This window comes from Saccopteryx leptura, chromosome 3 (genome assembly GCF_036850995.1).
Source record: "Saccopteryx leptura isolate mSacLep1 chromosome 3, mSacLep1_pri_phased_curated, whole genome shotgun sequence".
NCBI classification, from domain to species: domain Eukaryota; kingdom Metazoa; phylum Chordata; class Mammalia; order Chiroptera; family Emballonuridae; genus Saccopteryx; species Saccopteryx leptura.
Window position 1 is genome coordinate 355,540,822 of NC_089505.1, and position 27,448 is coordinate 355,568,269.

General features: G+C 43.9%; 2 protein-coding genes across 6 annotated transcripts in view; both read right to left on the reverse strand.

Moving 5' to 3' along the window:
• Positions 1 to 19,175, reverse strand: part of TAF2 (TATA-box binding protein associated factor 2) — a 77,624-nt gene extending 58,449 nt beyond the window's left edge. For all 4 annotated transcript variants that reach the window (XM_066379406.1, XM_066379405.1, XM_066379404.1 and 1 more), the window contains exons 1-3: positions 18,811 to 19,175; positions 18,299 to 18,352; positions 8,733 to 8,893 (exon numbers count right to left, since the gene is read on the reverse strand). In XM_066379406.1, coding sequence (XP_066235503.1) covers positions 8,733 to 8,893; positions 18,299 to 18,352; positions 18,811 to 18,894 — 299 coding nt within the window. In that variant the 5' untranslated portion in view covers positions 18,895 to 19,175. The remainder of the gene's footprint in view (positions 1 to 8,732; positions 8,894 to 18,298; positions 18,353 to 18,810) is intronic.
• Positions 19,176 to 19,840: 665 nt separating this feature from the next.
• DSCC1 (DNA replication and sister chromatid cohesion 1) overlaps positions 19,841 to 27,448 on the reverse strand; it is a 29,980-nt gene continuing 22,372 nt past the window's right edge. For both annotated transcript variants that reach the window (XM_066379413.1, XM_066379412.1), the window contains exons 7-9: positions 26,950 to 27,104; positions 23,917 to 24,065; positions 19,841 to 20,875 (exon numbers count right to left, since the gene is read on the reverse strand). In XM_066379413.1, the coding sequence (XP_066235510.1) occupies positions 20,767 to 20,875; positions 23,917 to 24,065; positions 26,950 to 27,104 (413 nt within the window). In that variant the 3' untranslated portion in view covers positions 19,841 to 20,766. The remainder of the gene's footprint in view (positions 20,876 to 23,916; positions 24,066 to 26,949; positions 27,105 to 27,448) is intronic.

The window sequence follows — 27,448 nt, forward strand, 5'->3', positions numbered from 1 at the left end:
CAATTCCTCAAAATGCAATACAGTAGTATTACACCCTCATTCCCAGTGCTCGCCCAGGTGGGCTACATGCGAGGGGGACTTCTGGCTGGGTCACTGGGATACCCCCTACATGCCAGGGGTGCTTGATCAATGTACTTGTTCAACAGCTACTTGGCTTTACCTCCCACTGGATGAGAACAACACACAGGTCTTGTGGGAATATGAAAGCATTGTTCTCGTCTGGTTTTCAAACTGTAGTCCATAAAAACAACTTACAGAGACACATATTCCACCTCCTCACTGAAATCACTTAAATATGAAAGAAACAGAAAAAAGAAGAAAGAGATAGCAAGAGCAACAAGATGAGAGATACAACACCCTGAGCCGTATTCTTGCTGTGCACCTTGATGTCTATGATCTTGCCATTAGATGAACCCACAAGGTAAAGTTAGTGACATTCACTAGCTTAATAAAATTTTAACCTAGTTAAAAACACAAGTTTCACATTCTACAGAATGATTACAAGGAAGAGCCATTAAAGAAAAGTTCCACGCTCTTGACAGAGCCATCCCTCCTCCATCTCCATCTCTCTACTAACTAGGAAGGATGGAATAGTAACTGTGGCGTTTAACAATTACATACATGAGGCTCTGGAAGGAGTTACAGACTGCTCAATTATTTTAACAATTTCTTTGTTAGATAAATAAATATGTAAAATAAAAGGTGTAAAAACTCCAGGACCACAATAAAAACTGTTTTCACATACCATCTATTTTAAAAAATATCACACAGTAAAAATAACTCTTTCCCTTGGTATATAATTCTATACATTTTAACACATGTAACCACCACCACAATCAGAATATAGAACAGCTCCATCATCCCTAAAAGTCCCTTGTGCCTTTTGCCAAATGAACGGAACCACAGAACACAACCTTCTGAGGCTGGCTTGCCTCACTCACGTCTCCGAAATTCACGGGAAGTGTTACATGCAACGCAAAAGTTTGCTAGTTTTTAAGGTGACCCACTTTTTTTACAATGAAAAGGAGGACAAAAATAAATTGAATAAAACAATATCGTAAATAAAAGAAACATTTTATTCATTGCAACAATAATACACTAAATGATAAATGCATAATAAAAACATTTGTCATATTTTATATCGTAATTATGCTTACATGCTTATTAATTTTAAATAACAATTCTAAGAAAAAAGTACTCATTTAGATACAAATATGTCATATCACATGCAATGGATCGACTGCATCAATCGAATACGAACATTTACAGATGAGTCTTCCAATATCAAAAAGGAGGACATGTAGGAGGACGCTTTTCGAGGGAGGACGGAACTTACAAAAGGACTGTCCTCCCTAAAGAAGGACGATTGGTCACCTTACTAGCTTTAAAAGTTTGCTCCTTTTACACTGAATAGATTTCTACTGTATAGACTGTACCACAGACTGCTTCTTCATTCACCCACTGAAGGACATCTGGCTAGTTTCCAGCTTGTGCCTATGACAACTAAAGCTGCTATGACCAAGTGTGTATTGGTTTCTTGGTGATTCTAATTTCCATTTCTGCAGTACAAATACCCAGGACTGGGGCCCAAGAGTCATGTGGTAAATATATATTGAATACATGCTCTTCCGACATGGCTGTCCCACTGCGCACGCCCACCAGCAGAGCATGCAAGTGCCAGCTGCCCGTACTCATCCCGGCCGGCACTTAGTTAATGAAACATCTAACACTAAAGACTACTTATACTATCTATGGATTACAGCTTCTTTTCAACAGAAGTTCAAAATGATAAAATCTGTAAAATAACTGAAGAGCTTGTAACTTCCCCCAGTTATCCGTGAACTTCAAAAATAAAAAATGACTGTTACATAAAACGCCAGATTTAAACTTTACATATTGGGCTGCTCAGTTTCTTTATGAGAAATTATTCTCCTAATGTCCTCATTTCCTGAGAAAAGGTAAAGTGGTCCAAATAAAATGGTGAGTCATTAGAAACAGAATCTATTAGGAAGTCAGTTATGAGGAACAATTTTCTCATGGTTTGGATTTCAGCATTTGCTTTCATAATACTAATCAAATATGTTTCCTTTCATAATAACCTCATAAAAGCCAAAAATTACAAGGCAAGATTATAAGCGCTTTAAATTTTCAGAATAACTACAATATACTAAATGTGCCCTTACCCTATTAACACCCCTCACTCCTAGTACCCCTCAAGGAAAAAGCTGAAGATGAGCAATGGCATAGGGGGTAATGGAAACTGGTAAATTAAGGTGATCAGAAAGAACCTATCACAATCATCCACACTAAATTAAAATAATCTGTTAATTCTTTGTCAAATAAAGAACACATGCTTCTTAAAACTATAGGTGCAAATTCTGCAAAACTTAAGATTCAATTATTTATAAACTTTTCCTCTATTTTAAAAAAGGATTTCATGGCAGCACACTATATACCAGAAAGGTATATATACTCTAGGTATGCAGTTCAATGAACTTTCACTAAACCGAAATGGCCAGTACGCAGAGGGGAGAACAGAACTCGACCAGCCTCTGGAAGCCATCTTGTGTCCTCTGATAATCAATCCCCTCTTCCTACCACCAAGGATAGCCCATTATTATGACATCTAATGTGACAGATTATCAACGTAAAACACATTCTTTTTTATCTGACTTCTTTTACTTAATGTAAGTTTATGAGATGCATTCATATTATTGCATTTAACTGTTGGTCATCCATTCTCATTACTGTGCAGAATTCCTATAGTGTGAGAACACAGCACAATCTACTATTCTACCATTGACGCAGCGTTAGGTCATTTCTAGCTTTGACGAACATTCTTGTATGTATTTGTTGGTGAGCACATGAACATGTGTCTATTGGCTGTATACCTAGGAGTGAGACTGTCAACCACAGAGTATGCATATATTCAATCTCAATTTACATTTCCATTAGCAGTGTTTAAAGACTTCTAGTTAATTTGACATCCTTGTCAATACTCCTTTTTTTCTTGCCTTCAGTTTTGATAGGTTACATACAGCGGGGGGAAAAAAACAAAACCTAGCCCAAAACCCAGAGAACTCTATTTTCCAAAAATGAAACCAGTATCAAAATTAAGAAAAATGGCTTCTAAAAAATAATCAAAACAACATTTAACATGAGACTGATATAAGCTGCTTAAATAAAGCAAGCTCTACCTGAACTGGTTTTTTATGAAAATGCCTCGAGAATTCACTGGCTGCAAACTCACTGGAGTGAACTACTTAATACAGCTATTTGTGAAAGGCTAATGAATTTCAAGCTACTAGAAATACTGACTATGGATAAAGAGGAATGGCTCTGCTGCTATTATGCATGTGCTGATGAGTCCAAACAATCAGAACTGTATCTAGTTCTAGGGTTAATTACCACCTGCAAGGATGTCAATGGCAAACAGAGAGCACTCAGGGAAGGGCAGAGAACAGCAACAAATGGAATCTAACATCTGGAAAGAATTCTAGAGGAGAAATGGCTGAGAGTACTGATATTCTACAGGTGCGGAAGAAAAACCTAGGGGAAAACAATATTTAATTACAATAGGTTTATAAATATTATAACAAAACAGACTGTAGTTTGATATTATAAAGAACTTTCTAGCATTTAAGAAAAAATAAAGGAGTGCTTTAAAATACAGCAAGCTCTCCGGAGCTGGAATCATTCAAGCAAAAGGTAGATTAATACAGGAAAGACTCCTGGTGACGTTTTGACTAATGTTACAACTATGACCATGTAATTCCAAGCAAAATTATTAAAACAAATGAGGCATTGTGGCTGAGTTAAAATATAAAACTATTCCTATTATTAAATTATAATCAATAAGGAAATCAACTACTTCTATATAATATTAGTAAAATAGTAACATTTAAAACAGAGGTATGTATTAAAATATAGGATCTAGAAAATCTTTTTAAAAAATACAGCAAACTTAAAAAAATGAACTCTAATCATTTTTTAAATCTCCGTAATCCCTCAATAGCTACTTCATTTATATCTTAAGACAGCTTCCTTCTTACTGCCACTCCTCAGTGGAAATGAAGGCAGGACACAGGGACTAAACTGATTCTTGGAATTTTGGAAAGTTGAGACTTTTCAAGCAAAATAAAAAAGGTCTTCTCAAAGTGGCAAAGCTTCTCCAGGGAAGGGAGAGAACCACAGAGGAGAGAAAGAAGTGAACAGGCTACCCACCCACAGAAACAGTTCCTCTGACAAAGTCTACATTTATTTTATTCTCAGAAAGAAATGTAGCAAGAAAACAAAAGAAAAAAATAAAAAAAACACCAAAGAGCCCTAGCTCTCATGGAGAAAAACTGTAATTTATCTACAATACATAAGATTCAAACACAAAACATATCTGGAGAAACTTCAATTGCTGCAATTATTTTATTTTACTGGTAGACAATACGCAGAGGGGGGTGATGGGGGGCAGAGAGAGAATGCCTTATAGATGTTACATAACTACTGGGTTTTTATTTGCCACAACAGGTAATTTAAGAATGCAGCTAACATTAGATTGGATAAAATATGTAGAAATAGCTTTTATAGTTTCTTATCTAAATGTTTCCCTTCCTTACAATCCCCCTATAGTTCAAAGGTGTTGGATCTCAACCAAGATAAGCAAGCACTCTTTCCATTAAAAATAGGAGGGCCTGGCATCTTAAGTTTAAAACAAATAAGAAGAAAATGTGATGAGTAGTATATTACTTCTTTGGATTTTAGGACATTCTTGTATGTATTAAAGATCAAAGTTTACCACTGATAATTTTAATTTTCAATTTAAAAACTACTATACTTTTTTTTACTGTTTCAGCTTTAGTGGAAATTTTATTGGTTCATTAAAGAAAATAAGTTATTTTAGAAATTAGAAAGATAACAGAAGTATCTAGGGATATGCTAAAGACCTTAACTATATGCCTCTCCCAAAGTTCCCTTCGAAAATAATCTCATCCACAAAGGATATTTTTCATATCTAACTGCTTAAAAAAGGCAGTATTTCTTCTGAATAACTGGCATTTTCTGTCTCATGTCTTATGAATCTTAGAAGTAATAAGTAATACTGTTTACAAGTGATAGTGTTTCCTTTTTTTATATGGCAATCATAAATATCAAATCCAAATCTATAGTTTTTCTCCAGTAACTGTGCAGTAACTTAGTTTATATACATCATCCTATACTTTTATATTCTACAGGCTATTTTCATTAGGAACTTTTAAAAACTACTGTCTAATAAAATTCTAAAACCAATATTAAATCCTCTTTGGAACAGTCAGAGATTCAACAAACACTGACAAAAATAGCAAATGTCACCCCTCTTAAAAAGCAATCAAGATTCTAGAGGTAGGCCCTGGCCAGTTGACTCAGCGGTCAAGTGTCAGCCCGGCGTATGGAAGTCCCTGGTTCAAATCCCAGCCAGGGCACACAGGAGAAGCGCCCATCTGCTTCACCACCCTCCCCCCCCCCCTACTTTCACTCTGTCTCTTTCTTCCCCTCCAGCAGCCAAGGCTCCATTGGAGCAAAGCTGGCCCAGGTGCTGAGGACGGCTCCATGGCCTCTTGCAACGGGGCAACAGCCCAGATGCACAGAGCATCACCCCCTGGTGGGCATGTCAGGTAGATCCTGGTTGGGCGCATGTAGGAGTCGGTCTCTCTGTCTCCTCGCTTCTCACTTTGGAAAAATACGAAGAAAAAAAGTTTCTAGAGCTAGGGAGCATTTGACATCTTGCTTCCCAAAGTAGTCAATTAAAATTTTAAAAAAGGCCCTGGCCTGTTGGCTCAGCGATAGAGTGTTAGCCTGGCATGTGGGTGTCTCAGATTCGATTCCCAGTCAGGGCACACAGGAGAAGCGCCCATCTGCTTCTCTCCCCCTCCCCCTCTCCCTTCTCTCTATTTCTCTATCTCTTCCTCTTCCACAGCCATGGCTCGGTTGAAGCAAGTTGGCCCCAGGAGCTGAGGATGGCTCCATGGCCTCACCTCAGTTGTCAACAAGCAACAGGGCAACAGCCCCAGATAGGCAGAGCATAATCACCCAATAGGGGGCTTGCCAGGTAGATCCGGGTCGAAGAGCATGCAGGAGTCTGTCTGCCTCCCTGCTTCTCACTGAAGAAAAAGAAAAAAGAAAAAAAGAAAAGATTCTAGAGCTAGACAGAAAACACAGCGGCATTCAGCAGGTACTTACTAAGTCAGTGGTCCCCAACCCCCAGGCTGCGGACCAGTACCGGTCCGCAGAGAAAGAATAAATAACTTACATTATTTCCATTTTATTTATATTTAAGTCTGAACGATGTTTTATTTTTAAAAAATGATCAGATTCCCTCTGTTACATCCGTCTAAGACTCACTCTTGACACTTGTCTCGTAACTTCGACAATTATATTTAAAAATTTCAGTTTTTACGCTGGTCGCATAATTTTATTTTGTGCATTTATCCATCCCACCCTAAAGGCCGGTCCGTGAAAATATTTTCTGACATTAAACCTGTCCGTGGTCCAAAAAAGGTTGGGGACCACTGCACTAAGTGACCATAGCTGAGCTCCGGTTCTTGCTGCCAAGAAAATTTTAAATATATTCTACTTTCACCAAATTCCTAACATAGGAAAAGAATCTGCTTTATGACTTCCTTTTCTTTGCTTACAATGCTAAAAGTGATGAGGCAACTTCCCAATCACTAGAGAAAAATTTCCAGGGATAGCAACACCTCATAACAATCACAGCAAAGCAAAGCTTGCTTCCGCAACAGATTTGGGGGCCGCTGCTCTTGTCAGACTCTCTTCCTTCAGACCCAACAGCAACAACCAGGAGACGGCCGTGCAGGTCCTCCTTCAGACCCGACAGCAACACCGGGAGACGGCCGTGCAGGCACCGCGTTCTGGGCCGGGCCGCTGCTCTTGTCAGACTCTCCTCCTTCAGACCCGACAGCAACACCGGGAGACGGCCGTGCAGGCACCGCGTTCTGGGCCAGGCCGCTGCTCTTGTCAGACTCTCCTTCTTCAGACCCGACAGCAACACCGGGAGACGGCCGTGCAGGCACCGCGTTCTGGGCCGGGCAGAGGAGAGGCTCTCACCTGCCATCAGAGTCAGGGTGCTGGGCTTGCCGGGCAGCATCTGGCCTGCAAGGCCACGGCCCCCCCACTGCCCTGCTCAGGTGCCTTTGCCACTCGGTTTCCGTACATAGTTAGTAATCCCAAGGCAGATGATTTTTTTGAGGGAAAGAGATGAAGGGACTTCGTAATGTCTTCTTTATGTCAGCTCTACAAGGGTGGCCCTTAAGCAATGTACAGTCATTTCAACAACTGACGACCTTTACAGCAGGGGAAGGCACAGGAGCCATCCAGAGGTTCCTTGACTTTTCCCAGACATCTTCTTTTCTCCTCACTGAGTTCAAAAGATGCTAACCCAGTGATCTCTGGGATCACAAACATCTAGAGATAACCTCCTTCCTCAACAGTCCCAATCCGTAAAGATACCTCGTCCTAGAATCTCCTGGCAGGCTAGCTAAAACACCAGGTGCAGTGCCCTGCCCTGGTTTTTCCGTCCCTGGTCCCTGCGTCTGCCAGCGCTTGGGGACCTGCAGTTCTGACAAGGCTCCAGGTGATGCTGATGCCACCTGTCTGGAATCAGACTTTGAGAGCCGCTGCCTTAAGGCACCGACACATCTAGACTAGTATCTTGACTAAAAAAAGTTTATAATTAAAACAAAGATTTTTAGCCCTGGCCGGTTGGCTCAGTGGTAGAGCGTCGGCCTGGCATACAGAAGTCCCGGGTTCGATTCCCGGCCAGGGCACACAGGAGAAGCGCCCATCTGCTTCTCCACCCCTCCCCCTCTCCTTCCTCTCTGTCTCTCTCTTCCCCTCCTGCAGCAGAGGCTCTACTGGAGCAAGGATGGCCCGGGCGCTGGGGATGGCTCCTCGGCCTCTGCCCCAGGCGCTAGAGTGGCTCTGGTCGCAACAGAGCGACGCCCCGGAGGGGCAGAGCATCGCCCCCTAGTGGGCAGAGCGTCGCCCCTGGTGGGCGTGCCGGGTGGATCCCGGTCGGGCGCATGCGGGAGTCTGTCTGACTGTCTCTCCTCGTTTCCGGCTTCAGAAAAAAAATTTAAAAAATAAATAAATAAATAAAAAATTAAGCCTATCATATTATACATGAAAAAGTAAAAACCAAGTATTTAAATTAAGAAAGTAGAACATAAAACTGATCACAACATTGTATGTTTATTGATAAAAATCAGATGTAGCCTCAGTACATGCAATATTTACTAAGGTGAAAGAATGAGATATTTCAGACATACTATTTTATATGCTATTCTAAAGAAGTTGGAATATTTTAAAGTAGTCTCTGGTTTATACAGATTATGATGATCATCTAACTTATTAAAATTACATTTAATATTTTATAAAGTAAATAATTTTTAAAACATTAAAAGTAAAAAAATGGCTTAGAAAACTTAAGAGTTCTTCAACAGAATTTCTTTAAAACTTCTTTAAAACTTAGTAACTTACTATTTTGAGCAGACCTAGTAAAATGTCTTGAACCAAATATAAAGAGTAGCAAAAGCAACAGAAATTTTAATTAGAAAAAGAGAAAAAGGAAATAAAGCCTGGGAACCAGAGTCTAAAATAAAATAGTCTTGGGAAAATCTACTGAAAAAAATAATCAAATCATATGAATGACTGAGAAATATCAACGTTTACAGTGTATAACTTACTGTTTTGACTCATTGTGACAAACTTCCAAGGTCGGATCATTATAAATGAAAGCAGCTTCTAAATCATTGATCCTTACGCGGTATATTCTACACTGTTTGCTGTTCAACTTGATTCGATTCAAGTTTGCAACTGTGGGAAAGATAGTCAGTTCCACAAACCCCTGTGAAGATAAAGAATAATAACTTCATTATAATTAAGATTGGTATGTTGTAGAAGGTATTTATTTGATTTCTACGATTACATAGTTCGCTCCAGAGACAGAACCCCGTCTAGCTAAGTACACACATAGTGCCTTCATTCAAACATGGCTGTCCTAGTGACTGAGTGCTGAATTATGTACTCTTTATCATCCTGGTGGTGCACATTCACTACCAGTGAAAATCAGACCATCTGCTGGAAAAAAGTAAAAGGACTCACTACTCTCAAAACAGTACTTCTAGACAGAACGGAACCCAAACAGGGAGGGAGGGGTAAAAAGCGATAGAGCAAAGAGAATCAAAATGAGATTGTGAGTGAAAGAACATGGCCCCCCCAAATAGGGTTACCAACGACACCAATGACGCTAACAAGTGAGTGTCTGCTCACGGAAAGCAAGTCAGGACACGAGAGAGGCAAGAGCTGCAAGAGAGCTCAGCCACGCAGGGAAACCTACTGCTGTGTCTCAGAGCTGCAGACACCTCAGCGGAATGCGGGGCGATCTCCAACCACGCGGATCCAGAGGCCACGCCCATGTGCTTCTACCATGTTAACTGTGTGGTGAGCAGTCTACCTGGAAAATGTACCTAAGATGCAAGAGGCCACTGAACACACTGACTGTGTTGAGTCAAATGGGAAAGACAGAACAATGAAACACGGAGTGTCTGTCCCGTTGAGTAAATATCCTGGGTGGAACACTGATGTTCTCAAACACAAAATACGGGAAGGCATGAAATGCTAACATTTCAGGGCCTGCAAAGTGAACAGAAAAATCTCATGGGCTGCAACAGAAATATTTAAGATGATATTCAGCCAATAAACACAGAAGACTAGATTATAACAATTATAATGGCTCCTATTTAATGAGCATTAGTACTATATATGCCAGATATTACACTACTTTCTAATGTTCTCTCTAACCGCAGGAACAACTTAAAAGTACTAAACACCAGTAAGAATCTGTAGCTGCCTTCCCCCCTCCCAATTTCTAAATAGGAGCCATATATCCTAAAATTAGACCCTCTGGACACATCTATGTGGAAGCAAATGAGAACAAAAGAGCAACTGCAAAAATACCATGGATGAAGCTTGGTGTTTAAAGGTATAAACTGTGAGCAACTATAGGGAGGAAGACCCAGATTCTCTTAATTAGCTCATCAGCAGTGCAATGACCAAGCTACATTACTGAGCTTGGAACAGCTAAAAGGCAGCAAGCAAAAGAATGACAAAGTAAACCACAAGAGATTATGGCAAGTGCAGTCAACAGTGAGCTCCATGGGTGGAACACAGAACAGAATTTGGCTTCCTAAACTAAGGTTAACAATAATACAATAGTGGATGGAGTGTATTTCGTGAAGATAAGGAAATGCCCAATCTCCTTGTACCATCAGGTCTGTGATACCACCGAGAGCCCTAACAACTTTCAGACCAGCTGATCGGCCTCCAGTCCTTAGCAACTCCAGTGACTGGAAACCCCAGGTTACCTGACATCACTCACTCATCTGCTTGCTCCTGGCTCTCTCCCCAATCACAGCTCACCATTCTCCTAGAGCCCCCACCCTACTTTAAGTAATCTCCCATTGCCATTTAACCTTTTCAAAACTGCCCTCTCCCTTCTAGCGCTGGATGAAACGTCTCTGGAATCCCCCTTGACAAGAAGCCCATTTTTCTTTCATTCACTATCAATCAGTGGAGCGGAAAACAGGCGACCTCCTGGTTTCCACTGCTGTTCCCGGACCATTTACATTCTTTACACAGCATGAGGTAAATGAGCAAGGCGAGTCCAGTGTCACAGTTAAACGCACATGTTCTGAAAATACACTGCCCACATTCAAGTCCCAGCTCCACCGCTAGGGAGAGTATGATCTTGGGCAAACCTACTCCAGCTCTCCGTCTCCTCAATTGCAAACCAAGAATAATACAGCCACATTTTGGTGTCAGTATGACAACTGAGCAACTCAATACATAGAAAGTACTTAAAACCATAGCTGGCATCTACTAATGCCTATTCAATGTTTTTATTATTCTTCTCTATTTCTTTTCCTTTGTGTGTTGCCATACAGGTATACCATCCTCTATTCTTCTTCACACTGTCTCCCACATTACCCAACGTTCACTGAAGGCTCAGAATCTCCCTTTCTAACCCATCTTGGCCTTCACACTAAGTGACCTGACAGTAGATATATCTATAACGCTGCTACAAAGTTCCTTCCTCCGATTCCTATGATCTTTACTTTCATTCCAGGACAACAATCAAGATCACACTACCAAAGACACCACGTCGCTGCTCAGAAGTGCTCTGACATTGACATTTTAATTTTTTTATTTTTTCATTTTTCTGAAGCTGGAAACAGGGAGAGATAGTCAGACAGACTCCCGCATGCACCCGACCGGGATCCACCCAGCACACCCACCAGGGGCGATGCTCTGCCCACCAGGGGGCGATGCTCTGCCCATCCTGGGCGTCGCCATGTTGTGACCAGAGCCACTCTAGCGCCTGAGGCAGAGGCCACAGAGCCATCCCCAGCGCTCGGGCCATCTTTGCTCCAATGGAGCCTTGGCTGCGGGAGGGGAAGAGAGAGACAGAGAGGAAAGCGCGGCGGAGGGGTGGAGAAGCAAATGGGCGCTTCTCCTGTGTGCCCTGGCCGGGAATCGAACCCGGGTCCTCCGCACGCTAGGCCGACATTGACATTTTAAACCTGAATGTTTACATGGCTCCAGTTTCTATCCTTCTGCCCTTATTACTTCTCTCTGTTCAACCTCAAGAAACTCTCCTGTTCCTTGGCCTCCAGTTTCCCAGTTCAATTCTTCCTGGCATTTTCAGAGCTACTTTCTGCTCCCTTCTCCCAAGATCCTTTACTTCAACCACTCTCCCCCCAACTATCAATTCTCTTCCCCTTCCATTACATGTACCTAGTCTTCTCTCCCGTTTAAGAATGATCCTTCCACTAGAGGCCATCCTCTGCACTATCTTCCGAAATCCTGCTCTATTAATTACCCTCTCCCATCATTACAATCTCTCTTCTCTATAGATTTGTTCCCCATGCCTACAAACTATTCAAGTCTATCTTTTAAAATTTTGAAATCTATGTCACCCTCAAATGAATTAATGTTGGCCATTTTCCTAGAGTTATTATATCTTGTTTCTGAACTGACACTAATTCTTGGACTCCTAAAACATTATCACAGTCCACTAGTCAGACTGGAAGTCTCTGGAGGTCAAGTATTAAAGGGGGTCATGGCCCACGTCTATCTCAGAGCAGGACTTATTTCCCCAGTCCTAGAACATTCAGTACACATAGTATTTTAGTAACTGGCAAATCCCCATATTCATTCTCTGACCAGAGTAAAGATTACTATAGGGCTAAAAACAGCACTGAACCCCATTTCACTTCCCTAAGACAGTAAATCAAAGCAACTAGACACGCCTTCAGAACCACAGGGATCGGCGCCACCAGAGACCTCACAGATGCCTCCTACATCTTCATTGAACTCAACCGTTTGGCCAGCGCAGACGTCAAGTAGGGTCTGGAGAAGGACGAAGTATCACAAACTTGCCAATCACAACCATGTTTGCAGATGTAGAATTTTTACTGCAGGAAATGAGCACAGCTCTTGGTAACTAGTGTTACAGCTAATTATCAAGCAAACTCTTTACCTCCACCTAATTCTTACAAGGAAAAAAAAAATCAGAAGCAGGTTGCCTCCAGGAGAGAAGCCCTAATAACTAATGTCAACTCTTCTGCTCAAACATAGTCCAAAAGTCCTTTAACTGCAGGACAGCCCACAGAAAACTACTTACATATCAATGACATTATGCTAATGGGACCTGGTGAGAGGGGATAACAAGTCCTCTAAATGCCTGAATACAGAAATACAGGTAGCAGAGGACGAGTGAAATCACATGGAAGTACAGGGCCTGCAACAGCAATAAAGCTGCCAAGGCTCAGTGCTCGGAGGCGCATAAAAATACTCCTGAAGTGGACGATAAATTGTTTCATTTTACACTACCCACCAAAACAGGAGAAAAAGAGCATGAAACATGGTGGGCTTGAGCTTCTGGAGGCAACATATACATCTGGGCAAGCACACTGCTTACTGGGTAACCACGAAGGGGGCAAAGGCAGGAAAGGTTCTGCAGCAGCCCCTGCCCTGGGTCAGGACTCAACGCACCAACAGTACAAGTGCCCACGCCAGACAGAGGCTCACAGGCCTGCCCTGGGTCAGGACTCAACGCACCAACAGTACTACACGTGCCCACGCCAGACAGAGGCTCACAGACCTGGCTGGGTCAGGACTCAACGCACCAACAGCACTACAAGTGCCCACGTCAGACAGGGGCTCACAGACCTGGCTGGGTCAGGACTCAATGCACCAACAGTACTACACGTGCCCACGCCAGACAGAGGCTCACAGACCTGGCTGGGTCAGGACTCAACGCACCAACAGTACTACACGTGCCCACGTCAGACAGGGGCTCACAGACCTGGCTGGGTCAGGACTCAACGCACCAACAGTACTACACGTGCCCACGCCAGACAGGGGCTCACAGACCTGGCTGGGTCAGGACTCAATGCACCAACAGTACTACAAGTGCCCATGCCAGACAGAGGCTCACAGGCCTGCCCTGGGTCAGGACTCAACGCACCAACAGTACTACACGTGCCCACGCCAGACAGAGGCTCACAGACCTGGCTGGGTCAGGACTCAACGCACCAACAGTACTACACGTGCCCACGCCAGACAGGGGCTCACAGACCTGGCTGGGTCAGGACTCAATGCACCAACAGTACTACACGTGCCCATGCCAGACAGGGGCTCACAGACCTGGCTGGGTCAGGACTCAATGCACCAACAGTACTACAAGTGCCCACGCCAGACAGGGGCTCACAGACCTGGCTGGGTCAGGACTCAATGCACCAACAGTACTACAAGTGCCCATGCCAGACAGAGGCTCACAGGCCTGCCCTGGGTCAGGACTCAACGCACCAACAGTACTACACGTGCCCACGCCAGACAGAGGCTCACAGACCTGGCTGGGTCAGGACTCAACGCACCAACAGTACTACACGTGCCCACGCCAGACAGAGGCTCACAGACCTGGCTGGGTCAGGACTCAACGTACCAACAGTACTGCAAGTGCCCACGCCAGACAGGGGCTCACAGACCTGGCTTCCCCACCAGAATGATGGTGACATTTCTAGGGAGTATGGCCATGACCTCTTCTGCCAACTACTGTCCAGTCGCAAAGCAAGTCCTGGTTTGCTACTAGACCCTGCAGCAGAGACTGGACACATGACCACCAGACTCCCAAAGACAGTGCTAACTGCAATGGCCATCGTGAACTGAGTGTAGTATTAAGCTCTGAAGAGCAACGGTGGGCACATGCAGCGGCTTTCCCCTTTTAAACGGAAACTACCCGTGGACCAGGCCCAGCACGTTCAAGCAGACAGCATGAGCAGGCGACTCAGAAAGCAATGCCCACCGCTCCCCTCAGTCCACGCCTCTGGCCTCACGGAGAGCCCCCTGCACTCCATGAACAGAATGGGACAACACACAGCCTGAACGAGGAGTCATTCTTCACAGAATGCTAGCCCCACTGAAGTGTGACCCTGAAAGACAATGCGAGAAGACCCTGCAGTGGGCAGAGCACTGGAAAAGACATCTGGCTGTACCTTCCTTGTAGCAGAAGGGGTGACCGGAAGTACACGCCTACACTGATCATAGGCAGCTGGATGCTCCGGGGTTGGCTGGCTGGTTAGTGACTTGTAAAGAACAAGATTAAAGCACTGGAAATTAGACAATGGTGGGAGAAATAAGTATAAAAAGAGATTTCTTAAAATAGGGATAACATGAAAATATTCATGTTGTTACCACATAAATGACGGGCAGAGGGAGCCCTCAAACATCACCTGGCAAGATCCCCTATCCAGTAGATGGCACAGAGCTTTCTCTAGCCACCTTGCTCAATACACAAAGCGGTCACGGTGGCAACAATGAGGCTACGCTTGAGCCAGAAACCGGTCCTCCTCCACAAAGGCTAATCTGACTACCACCACTGCTGAGTGCCACCTCCCAACAGCAGAAGACCACAGGAAGCTGCTAACATAGCACCTGCCCAGAAAGAATCAGTTGCTTGGTAGAAAAATAACATTAAAAAGTACACATCACAGAGGGGGACAGTAATCTGCCCTTACAAGAACAGACACATAATCTAGATTTCCTTCCCTGACGACAATATAGAGTTGACCCTTAAACAACTCAGGGGTTAGGGGCACTAATAATCCACAAAACTGAAAATCCATGTCACTTAAGTCAGCCCTCTGCCTCTGAGGATTCCCAGCTGCAGATGGAAAATACCGGACCCCTGAACATGGGTGTGAAATGCGCCAGTCCACTTACTCACAGAAACCCACACAGAAGTGGGCCCGCAGTTTAAACCTGTTGCAACACCCCACACAGGCCTCCAATCAGGTGTACAGGGAAGTGGGACAGTGGGCTCCTAAAACACACACACTTTACTGGTCTTGTGCTGTCCTATCCCCTGAAGCATCGGCATAATAAAGTACTCAAAGTTCAGTTACAGCACCAACTGGATCTCCACCAGGATCCTGTCTTAACGTGGTGGACAACATACAGGGTCACTTCTCCGTGGCCAAAACGGACCTGGGAACCAAGGGGTAGAAGTAGGAATGACTACTTTCACTACTGCACCAAAAAGGCCACTGAAAGAATTTTGGCTTCCTGTCTTTATTACCTTGGGGTCAGTGTGCTGAGAGGTCCTATTGGTCAAGGGAGAAAGGCATCCAACAGGAAACTTGTCACGGTTACATTAAACCGGAAGCTGGGACCACTCTGGCTCCTTACACCACTGAACCAGCAGGCAGAGAAAAAGGTCACTGTACTACGGGAATGACTAATTCCAACTATCAAACAGTAACTGAGGTTCTGGAATGCAACAGAGTAAGAATTACACATGGAATCTAGGAATTCACTGGAATGCATCTTAGATCTCACTTGACCAACAGTCCTAGTTAGTGGGAAACTGCAACAACTCAGACAGAACAAGCAAGGATGCAGATCCTATAGGCATGGAGATCTAGGTCAGATGAAAAGAAATGCTGGCAAAAGGAAAAGGGAGACATGGAATGCGGGGAAGACAGAAAGTTATATACAGTATCAACTTTGGCCTGATACCAGCTAAAGTAAACAGGGGTTGTAGCAATTAAGTTTCATATTCTTTTACTCAGTTTTCTTTCCATTATCTAGTATGAAAGATACTGGTGAGAACAGCACTAAACTAATATTTTGTCACACTGTTACATGAGTCCACGGATCAGCACATTTTTTCTTAAAGGGCCAGATAGTATATAGGGCCACACAAATTGTCATAGCTACTCAAGTCTGCCATCTTAGCTTCAAAGCAACCATTGACATTATATAAATGTGTGTGGCTGTGTTGAAGTAAACTTCAAAAACAGGTAGTTGGCTATTGCCAACCCCTACAATAGCTGATTGGATTTTGTTAAGTTCCCTGTGTTGGGAACACTAGCTTTTCATCTTAACAAAAGGCAAGAGAAGACACTTTGGGGCAAAGAGGGTAAACTGTTCTAGACATTCTGCACTTGCTCCTCCTAATCAACTCTCCACCCAGCTCTGTACCCCAGGAGCTGCATTAACTAGGCATGAGCCCTCTGGCTTGCGGTTGGGTTGATTGAGAGGGAGGCACTGGAGGAAACTGGAAAGGAGAGTATGTTCCATCTACTCCCCAGGTTCCTCTTTGCCAGGGTGAGGGCAGTGGCCGCGCTCTACCACCAAAGGTCATCGCTCCCATAAGATGACTCTTTCCTACAGCTACAGCAGGTTCTAGCAACCCGCTCTTCCTTTGTTCTTTCCGGTTTAGAAGTGGTACCGTTCTCAATGCTAACGGACTGTGCTCCTCCACCTCATTGGCTCTCTTAACCCCGTTTGTTCTTAAATGAGGAGTTCTTTCAGTACTTCCTCTCAATTAGCCTGTAAGAATGTGCCGTTTGTTTCCTTACAGGACCCTAACCCATTCACCATCCCACCAACATTGACAGAAGAAAACCTACCATCATCCACAACTCCTTTCTGGCATTCCTGATAAGAGTCATCTGCAATCTCTTTCTGCCTATCATTTTGCCAGCAGCAGGGTGGAGGGGGGAACAATAGACAGAAAGGACTAGCTGATGACTCTTAGGCCATCCCTAATTAAAAATGGCTTATTACTTGCTAACTTCATGCCCTTAAGAAAACGACTTAGCGTCCATTTTTTCAGCTTCTTTAGTCCTAACAGTTAAATCAGTGTCTACCTCATGGGGTTATTGTGAAGACTGAGACATGTCACACACATAAAGCCTCAGAAGATAGTATTACATGTAATATGTACTTAATAAGTGTTTACAACAAATCAGCCAACCAGGTCAACTCTATTTCTGTGACATTTCACTAATAGCTTCATTCAGGGTTTCATCAACTCTCCCCTAGACTATTACAATGACCATTTAACTAGACTCCCTAATTCTTGTTTCTTTCCTACTCAATTCATACAACACACCTAAAGTATCCTTTTATGAGGTGCAAGGTCAAGAATCATATACAAGAAATATTAAAAGAGAAATTCTTTAAATGAGGAAAAGTGGACTTAACAAATCTTCAAGGGTTCTTATAAATCTAAGAGTTGATGATTCTTACAAAAAGATTACATTTAAAAAATCTATGCAGCTCATCTTAAGTAAATGAGTTGGAAAGTTCATGCCATAACTCAAAGAAAACCAGCTCTCACTAAGATTTTGTACTATTCAATACAGGTTGCCCTTGAGAGAGAAAATTAAGTACCTGGGCTGTCAAAGAATTTCCTACATGGAAACATATCTGCAATCTACACATCTAAGTGACGGTGACGGGGTTATTAGATTTCTCTTGTCTAAAATTTTATTAACCAGCAACATCACATAAACCAGGTCAGACAAGAATCAGAAAACAAAACTGGCCTCTTAGCAGCCAAGTTAAGCCAGTGTGTGCTCCAACCTTTACTCACAGAAGAAATCGTACAATGGGCTTATTCAGCTTTAAAGCATAATTCTAAAATGTTTGGTAATACCAACTTTCATATTCCACAACATATTAAAAGGAGTAAAATTTTAATTAGGAAACGGAGGTGGGGTGTGTGGGGGAAATCGAAGAGGCAGCCAGCATACTGCAAGGTCACAGACCTCGGGAGTCACCAGATTTGAATGCTAATTCTCAATTCTCACCTATTCCTGAAACAATTATCTGAAAGGGACAGTGTCCAAGTACTGTAAGGTGTAGATTCGTTACTTCTTATAATTGTTGACACTATACTTACCACAACAGATTTTCTCTGGAAGTTTATGTTGTTGATGCAGACGACCTGATGAGTTGTACATTAAAAAATACAAAAAAAAAAAAAAAGAGAGAGAGAGAAATGAAAATATTTCTATTATTAAATGAAGCACAATTTTATCCAAATACAAGAAAAGACTATGTTTTAAGCAGCTCAAAAACCATACTTTATCTTTCATTTTAAAGTCCTACAAATTTGGCTTAGTTTTAAACTGAGCAACAACCATGAAAATAAATTTCTTCAGACAGATGAGGTTTAGCACTTTAAGAAAAAGGTTTATCAACCTGCCAGGGTTATTAAATCTGTTGAATTCCACTGTCGTGCAAAGCATTTTCGCCCTGCAAACACCACTTCCGTCCCAGTGAGTAGGTTCTATGTAGTTTGCCACTAAGTTTCCCAGACCCAGCAGGTCAGTGAGTGTCAAGCAAACAAAATAGAATTAATGACAACAAAACCTAGAAGAGCAAAGGGAGATGAAAAAAAAAAAATACTTATAATTTATAGGGCCTTGGACTTTCAAAGCCCTTGTCTCCTTTCTTCCTGTTCATTCTGGCGGGCTCCAGGCCAGTGGGCGTCATGAAGCGGTCCCGCGGAGCTCGGCTTCCCGGCTCCCCGGAGGGCCGCGGGGCTTTACCGGGCTCCGGCAGCGCACATTGCCCGCTCCCCCGCGCGCCCCACAGTCACGCCCCGCGCCTGGGGCTCCCTCGGCGCCCAGGTCCGGCCTCCCCGACCCGCCGCCGCCGCCTCCAACTCAGTCCCCCGATTAGTGTCCCGTTGGCCGCCCTCGCCGAGGTCCGATCACGGAGATGCTCCTGTCTTCCACTGCTAAAAGCCGCCGTCGGCCGACATCTTGCCTGTCACCTATAACCTCTGACGTCGGCGGAAGTGGGACGGCGACGAGAGCCGGAAGTTCTCGTAAGTGGGCGGGGTTCGCGCGGTATTGTCAGGATTCTGCATTTTCCAACAAGCATAAAGGTATGTGTTTGTAGGACGGACGGGGTAGGGGGCAGTTGTTAAGCCTTAATTGACTAGGCATTAGAAATGTGTTGTCTTCACACTTCTAAAGAAGGCTATGAGTAAGTCTTTCACTCTGATAATAGAGATGAGAAAACTGAGGCTCAGGTAGTAAAGGATAGTCACTTCAAAGTATACCCGGTGGGGAAGGGCTGCTGAAATTTAGGAAAGGGAACACAAACATTTATTGGGTGAGTTGAGAAGTGCTGGAAGAAAAGGAGGGAACATTTAAATTTAGAGGTATAAACGTCAATGCAAGGACATTACTAAATATGGGGCAAGGGTTGCGCTGAGCCAGGGATTGGGGGCTAGTAGCTGGGGAGTCTGAGATCAGGAGGTGAGCCTCAGGTTTGCTGTGTTTGGACACCATCAAGTCAGTGGGCCCCTTGAGATTTAAGTTGTAAAATACATAATTAGACTCCAGATGCTCTGACTCAAACTCCCGACTCCTCAGGACACACTGCTGATTCAGTATTTATTTTAAAAAATAAGATAAATGATCCACATCGATACACAAAAATTTATTGAAAGGCAGGAAAGATAATTCAGAAGCCATCATATCTGCATATCATGTGCATTAAAATAAAAACGTTGTAAATTTCAATAACACTTGAATCTTGGTTAATTGTAGATTGCTCATTAACATGATTTTTAACCTTGAACCAGATATAATTTTGGCCTACCTTTTTCAACTGACAAGTTCATTAGCTAAATTAAATTTCAACCTTGTGTAAAAGAAAACTAATATATTAGGAAAGTAAAGCTTTAAAGAAAGTTATCAGGCATTCCAAAACCAACTAGATATTGTAGTTTTTTATTGAGTATTATCTGTGTCAGTTTCTCCATTATAGGAGTCTAAACTGCTCTATTAGTATCCTCAATATAGAATTGAGGATCAAATCCATTTCATCTCATTTTAGTCAGGCAAACTGAAGAGCAATTATCAAGACAATTTCATCAATGAAAACAACTAATGTAGATAACTGACAGTGTGGAAGGTTGAAGGTGGTGGGGAACACACTTGCTTGAGAATTGACATTTAAGTGAATAAATAATTATCTTGGCTAGTTAGTTCTTTAAAAACTGTTAAATTTATTAATAATTAGAATGTCAAATCCTAATTAAAGCAATGCAATGTTAAATATTTAAAAAGCAACAATTTTTTAATAAATAAAGCCAAATAGACTACAGATATACAGTAAACATAAGAAATAACTTTTGTCCTTGTTTACACTGTGTACCTAATACAAACATAACTTGAATGACAGAAATATTGTTACATTTAAGAAAAAAGAATAGCAGTAGTTTCAAAATGCTTAAGATGAGACAGAAAAGTCTCAAAGCACATGGTGTTTAAAAGTCTAGAATACAAACACATAAAAGAATCTTTTTCTTATAAGCAGCAACTTTAGTCTCAAAGAAAAGACTGTGTGCTTTTAAGAAATAGGTCTTCTTGAGTTATAAACCTTGACACCATTTTGCATCGAAGATCGAGAATATTTAGTGAGTAATGCACCTATGGTTTGCTTCTCTCCACACAAATCTCTGTGGGGACAATAAAAATAAATAAATCAAAAGCGTGAATATTTTAGGGAACATAACATCATAGTCAAAGTACTATTTATTTAAATCTCTCCCCTCAATTTCATTTTCCCAACAAGCATAAGGGTATGTGTTTGCAGGATGGACAGGGTAAGGAGCAGTTGCTAAGCCTTAATTGACTAGGCATTAGAAATGTATTGTCTTCACACTTCTAAAGAAGGCTATGAGGCCCTGGCCGGTTGGCTCAGCAGTAGAGCGTCGGCCTAGTGTGCGGAGGACCCGGGTTCGATTCCCGGCCAGGGCACACAGGAGAAGCGCCCATTTGCTTCTCCACCCCTCCGCCGCGCTTTCCTCTCTGTCTCTCTCTTCCCCTCCCGCAGCCAAGGCTCCATTGGAGCAAAGATGGCCCGGGCGCTGGGGATGGCTCTGTGGCCTCTGCCTCAGGCGCTAGAGTGGCTCTGGTCGCAACATGGCGACGCCCAGGATGGGCAGAGCATCGCCCCCTGGTGGGCATAGCGTCGCCCCTGGTGGGCGTGCCGGGTGGATCCTGGTCGGGCGCATGCGGGAGTCTGTCTGACTGTCTCTCCCTGTTTCCAGCTTCAGAAAAATGAAAAAAAAAAAAAAAAAAAAAAAAGAAGGCTATGAGTAAGTCTTTCACTCTGATAATAGAGATGAGAAAACTGAGGCTCAGGTGGTAAAGGATAGTCACTTCAAAGTCCATGTTTTCTTTTGTTTTCCCCCATTTTACCACACAGCGTCCAAACTAGAAATACAAGCAATGTGATACAGTGGGATCTAGACTCAGAACCTGGATACCAGGGTACCTGTGTGAGCATGTCAAGGTTACCTGCCCTCCCTGAACTCTAGCTTCCTCTTCTGTACCCCCCAAAAAAGTAGACCATGACTGGAACATCATGAGGAGAGAAAAGAATGAGAGGACATAAAAGAGGCGAGTAAGGGTTAGGTCACGTTCCTTGAAGAACTTGCAAAGGAGTTGTGATTTAATTCTAAGTACAACAGGAAGCCACTAGGAGAGTTTTCATGAATGGAAAGGTATAATCCATCTAAGTTAAATAAAGGAGGCACTGAGTGACGATTCTGGAAGCTAGGTGGTAAGTTCATGCAGTCTTCATTATACTATACTGTCACTTCTGACTAATTTAAATTTTCCAAAATGAAAAGTTGGAAAAGAGGAAGAGGGTAAGAGGGCAAAAGAGAAGTAGGGAAACCAATTTGGAGTCAGGTACAAGATGATCCAGCAGGATTTGTTTACAGTTTGAACCAAGGAGTGAGAAGAAAAAGACAAAGGTGATTTCTAGACCTTTTGTGTGAGTAACCAGATTAATGGTAGTGCCGTTAACTGAGATGAGGAAGATGGGGTTAGGACCAGAGGTACCAACAGTTCTGTCACAAGCATGTTAGGTGTGACATTCCTATTAGACGACTAAGTGGGAAATATTCATTAGGCAGTTTAACATAGGAATCTGATGTCGTATTTATATCCAAGCCTAGATAAGGACAGCCCCGGTGGGGTAGCTCTGGTGGTTAAAGCGATGTCCCAATACGCCACGGTTGTGGTTTCAAATCCTCAATCAGGGCTCCACCATTTCAACACGTGGAAGAACAGGGAAATATCGGCCAAAGAGAAGAGCAGCTGCCTTGAGGGAGTATGTTTCAAGTAGGAAGCGGCCCAGTGTATCACACAGTGCTAAGAGGCCAAGTAAATAAGGACAGACAACTGGCCACGGAATGTAGAAAGATGGCCGCCACTGGGTTTAAGGAGATCTCATTGGGTTTAGGAAAAGAACGGAGACAAGGAAGTAGAGAGTACGCAGACTTTTTAAAGGAGTTTTCTTGTGAAGGAGAGCAGAGGACATGGGTCCAATAGGCGGCTATTGTTTTTTTTAAGATGAGCAATACTATAGAATATTGTATGGGGATGGGGATAACCCAGCAGATAGGGAGACATTGATAACATGACACAGGAAGGAATAACTAGAGGATTCCAAGTCTTTCACAGGCCGGGAGAGATGGGTCCAGTGCAGAAGGATGGCCTAACAGACGGTTCATGCCATATGCAGAAGGCCCTGCAAAGGAAGCCGGTGCCGACTCGAGGAGACTGGGAGACTGGGAGTGGGAAAGACGACAGTTCTTGTCTTCTGTTTGCTTCTGTCTTCTCAGAAAACAAGGTCATAAGCTGAAGGCAAAGAAGAAAGCGGGGTGTTGAAGGTATGAAAGAGGAAAGGTGGCCAGTGAGCTCCAAGGGTAGAGAAGCTTCGTGAGGATATGATGCCTCCCCAGGGGCCGTGCTAAGAACCACTCCGGTTCCTAAGTGAGCCTGGCATGCCCCACTGTGTTCTTCTCCAGGAAAGTTTAGGTGCCTACATGTAGGCACAGGGCAAGCAGAAAGCTGGGTTTAATGTTTGTAGGTTTTTACCTGGGAGGTATGAGAAGACAGAGAGAGGGGGCCAGAGGAGTAGAGCATCTACAGTAACAGCCGGAGAGACTGACCAGGGGATCCAATCTGGGTGAAAAGAGAGAGGGGACCAGAGTAGTAGAGCATCTACAGTAATAGCCAGAGAGATGACCAAGGGATCCAATCTGGGTGAAAAGAGAGAGGGCCCGCGAGACAGACACGGCGAAGAGGTGGTAGTATTAGTGAAGTCGAGGTCCTACAAGCATGGCTTCTGGATTGACTTGTTCTTCTGAAATCTGGCTTCCATAAGATGTTAAGGAGAGGCGGCAATCAGAGAAGGATGCTTCCCGTATAGCCACACCAGGGTCTACAGTCTGACTGTCTCTCTAAGAGCTGCAGTTTTACAGGAAGGAGGGCAGAGAGATGGCTTTAAAAGAAGTATCAAGGAAGAAAGATAGCACATGCCCCACCTTCAGGACCAGTGGGTGTGGACAGCCGCCACCTGAGACAGTTGCAAAGGAAGCCGTGTCCTTGGGAAATACTCAAAAAACTGTGTCCTAATAATAAATCCAAAACCCTATGCCATTTATAAAAAGAACCCTCAATTACTATTTAATAAATTACTTACTGAATATACGGAGCAATGTCGTCTTCTGTCCACTTCTCCCTCAGCGTGAATAAACTGTTAAAACGTTCCTGGGTATCCTCCGGTAAATCGTCTACTTTTAGCAAAAATATGATTTCTGGTCTTGAGTGTCTATCCACCAAGGCCAAACCCTATTAAGAAATGAGAAGAAAAAGAGCAGTTAAAGTGATGGTCTGATGTTTAAACATGACTTACTCTTCTACCATTAGGTCTAGCTTAGCCTAAGGTTTTTAAAATGTCAGCTACATAAAACATAAACAAATTACCTAGAGACTTACAATAGTCTTTTACATGAAAAGAGCTTCTTTAAACGTGACTTCTCCTTTTTCCTCAGCAATCTGGCTTCTACCACACAATGTATCTAAACAAGTCTAGTTCAAGGTCACCAGTAACCTGTCGTTGCCAGTTCCACTGGGCCCCCTCTTGGATTCATCTCATTTGGATTCACCTGTTTTCTTTGTTAGTGTTGCTTACTCCTTCTTTGAATATCTATCTCTGATACCACCATGTTACTATTTTCCTTCTAACTTGATGCTACAGTTTCTTGGGCCTTCATCCCGACCCTCCATTTGTCCCTCTGTCACAGTGGTGGGTAACCTCGATGAAACCTATGATTTCCCAATCATTTACATGTTAACAGCTGCAATATTTGTATCTGAAACTCAAGTGTTTCTTAGACTGAGCACCCAATCTCTATGTCCAAACCTATATATGAGCTCATAGTATCTGTCGCCCAAACCTGGTCTAGTCCCACTATCTTAAGAAGCCAGGAAACCAAGGCATCATCTTAGATTCCATTATTCAAACCCCACACCTAAATGGCCACTAAGTTCTATAGGTCTTAAGGGTTCAACATTTCTCTATCCATTCTCTATCACCTACTTCTTTGGCCAGTACTGTCTTAGTTAGGAGTATTTAAGCCTTGAGAACCTGGACATCCATCTCTTATCTATCCATCCATCCATCCATCCATCCTCATTGCTGTCTTAGTGTTCTTTCCAAAAGGCAAAACTCATCACATAGCTCTTATAACTAACACACTGAATGGGCCCAAAAAGCTTTCCAGATAGAGCTTAAGATCTTGATGGCACTTTGTATGATGTTTTCTCCTCAGCATTCAAAATGGTACCTACACTTAAAAGGAACTCTCTAAATAGTGAGCAAATCCTTTCTCTTATTTAACAGATACTTAGTGAGCATACACTATGTGCCAAGCAGCATGCTATATGTTGGCAAGCAACAGTAAAGAACATTCTATCAACGTGGGGGTGGGCAACCACATACTGAAACACTTTTCCAAAGCTCAGTGGAAGTGCCATGAAGGGAAAAGCCAGGTGCAGTGGAGGCGTGAAACAGGCATTGTTTTAGAGCAGAGGATGGCCTCCCGGAAGAAGTGACTCACAGATGAGTTGGCGGGGCCTGGTGAAATTAGGGAGACGATCATTCTGGAATAAAAGCCTTGGCTGAAGGCCCTAAGGTAGGAGAGAGCGTGAGGACCCTGAACACTTGAAAGAACACTGGCTATGAGGTGATTAGGCGGGAGAGCAGCCAGATACAGGTACAGGGAGATTAAGAAGGGCCTTCTAGGCCAAGACATGAATTCTGGATCTTATATCTTAAATGCAATAGGCAGCCATTAAAGTGACTTAAGCCAGACTGTCATCTAATCTGACCGTCATTCTTAAAAGATCATTCTAGTACCACGGCAGTGAGTGGATTGGAGGTGGGCAAAACTAAAAGTATGGAAGGCCTGTGTAGGGATTTTAAAGCTATTCATAGCTAGACAAACATGATAGTTTGAGCTGACTGTGCTAGTAGAAACGGAGGAAAACAGATGGAGTGGGAATCGGGTTAAATTAACCAGAAATGGGCCTGAAGGATGTCGTCGAGGTGATCCAGATGTTCTAAAACAAGACTGTGGTGAAGGCTGTGCATCTGCAGAAACGGAGGAAAACAGATGGAGTGGGAATCGGGTTTAATTAACCAGAGATGGGCCTGAAGGATGTCGTCGAGGTGATCCAGATGTTCTAAAACAAGACTGTGGTGAAGGCTGTGCATCTGCAGAAACGGAGGAAAACAGATGGAGTGGGAATCGGGTTTAATTAACCAGAGATGGGCCTGAAGGATGTCGTCGAGGTGATCCAGATATTCTAAAACAAGACTGTGGTGAAGGCTGTGTATCTCACTAAGTTTACTATGAGCCCCCTTTAGAGGGACAACTTATATTTCAACAAAGTGTCTTGTTTTGTAAGGATTTTGTGATGGATTGAGTGTATAGTGCATTCCCAGTAAGTGCCAGGAAAACAAACTGGCTCCAAAGTGTTTGAATGCAAGCATCATTTCGTCCAGTAATAACGATCACCTGCTGAGTCACGGCAGGAATCCCCACCGCCTCTGCCCCCTCACCTGCAGCTGGTCGAGTCTGGTCACCATGCCCTCAGGGTCCCCACCGCCTCCGCCCCCTCACCGTCAGCTGGTCCAGTCTGGTCACCATGCCCTCAGGGTCCCCACCGCCTCCGCCCCCTCACCTGCAGCTGGTCCAGTCTGGTCACCATGTCCTCAGGGTCCCCACCACCTCCGCCCCCTCACCGTCAGCTGGTCGAGTCTGGTCACCATGCCCTCAGGGTCCCTACCGCCTCCACCCCCTCACCTGCAGCTGGTCCAGTCTGGTCACCATGCCCTCAGGGTCCCCACCACCTCCGCCCCCTCACTGTCAGCTGGTCCAGTCTGGTCACCATGCCCTCAGGGTCCCTACCGCCTCCACCCCCTCACCTTCAGCTGGTCCAGTCTGGTCACCATGCCCTCAGGATCCCCACCACCTCTGCTCCCTCACCTTCAGCTGGTCGAGTCTGGTCACCATGCCCTCAGGATCCCCACCACCTCTGCTCCCTCACCTTCAGCTGGTCCAGTCTGGTCACCATGCCCTCAGGGTCCCCACCACCTCCACCCCCTCACCTGCAGCTGGTCAGTCTGGTCACCATGCCCTCAGGGTCCCCACCACCTCCACCCCCTCACCTGCAGCTGGTCCAGTCTGGTCACCATGCCCTCGGGCACACTCTGCTGCCACACCTCCTGAAACTCGGCCAGATTGAACTTCACTGCATGCTGAAGGAGCATCTGCGCTGTTGCTCTGCACACCTTGTCAGCTCTCAGTTCAAAATAAATTTCATCTGGGGGGGGGATAAATAAATAAACCTCTCCTAAGAAAAGGTATCTGGGCCCTGGCTGGTTGGCTCAGCGGGAAAGCCTTTACCCAGCGTGTGGATGTCCCGGGTTTGATTCCTGGCCAGGGCACATAGAAGAAGTGACCACATGCTTCTCCACCCCTCCCCCTCTCCTTTCTCTTTCTCTATCTCTCTCTTCCCCTCCAGCAGCCATGGCTCGGTTGGAGCAAGTTGGCCCTGGGTGTTGAGGATGACTCCATGGCCTCACCTCAGGCGCTAAAATTGCTCAGTTGCCAAGAAATGGAGCAATGACTCCAAATGGGCAGTTGGGCAGTGCCTCACCCCGCAGG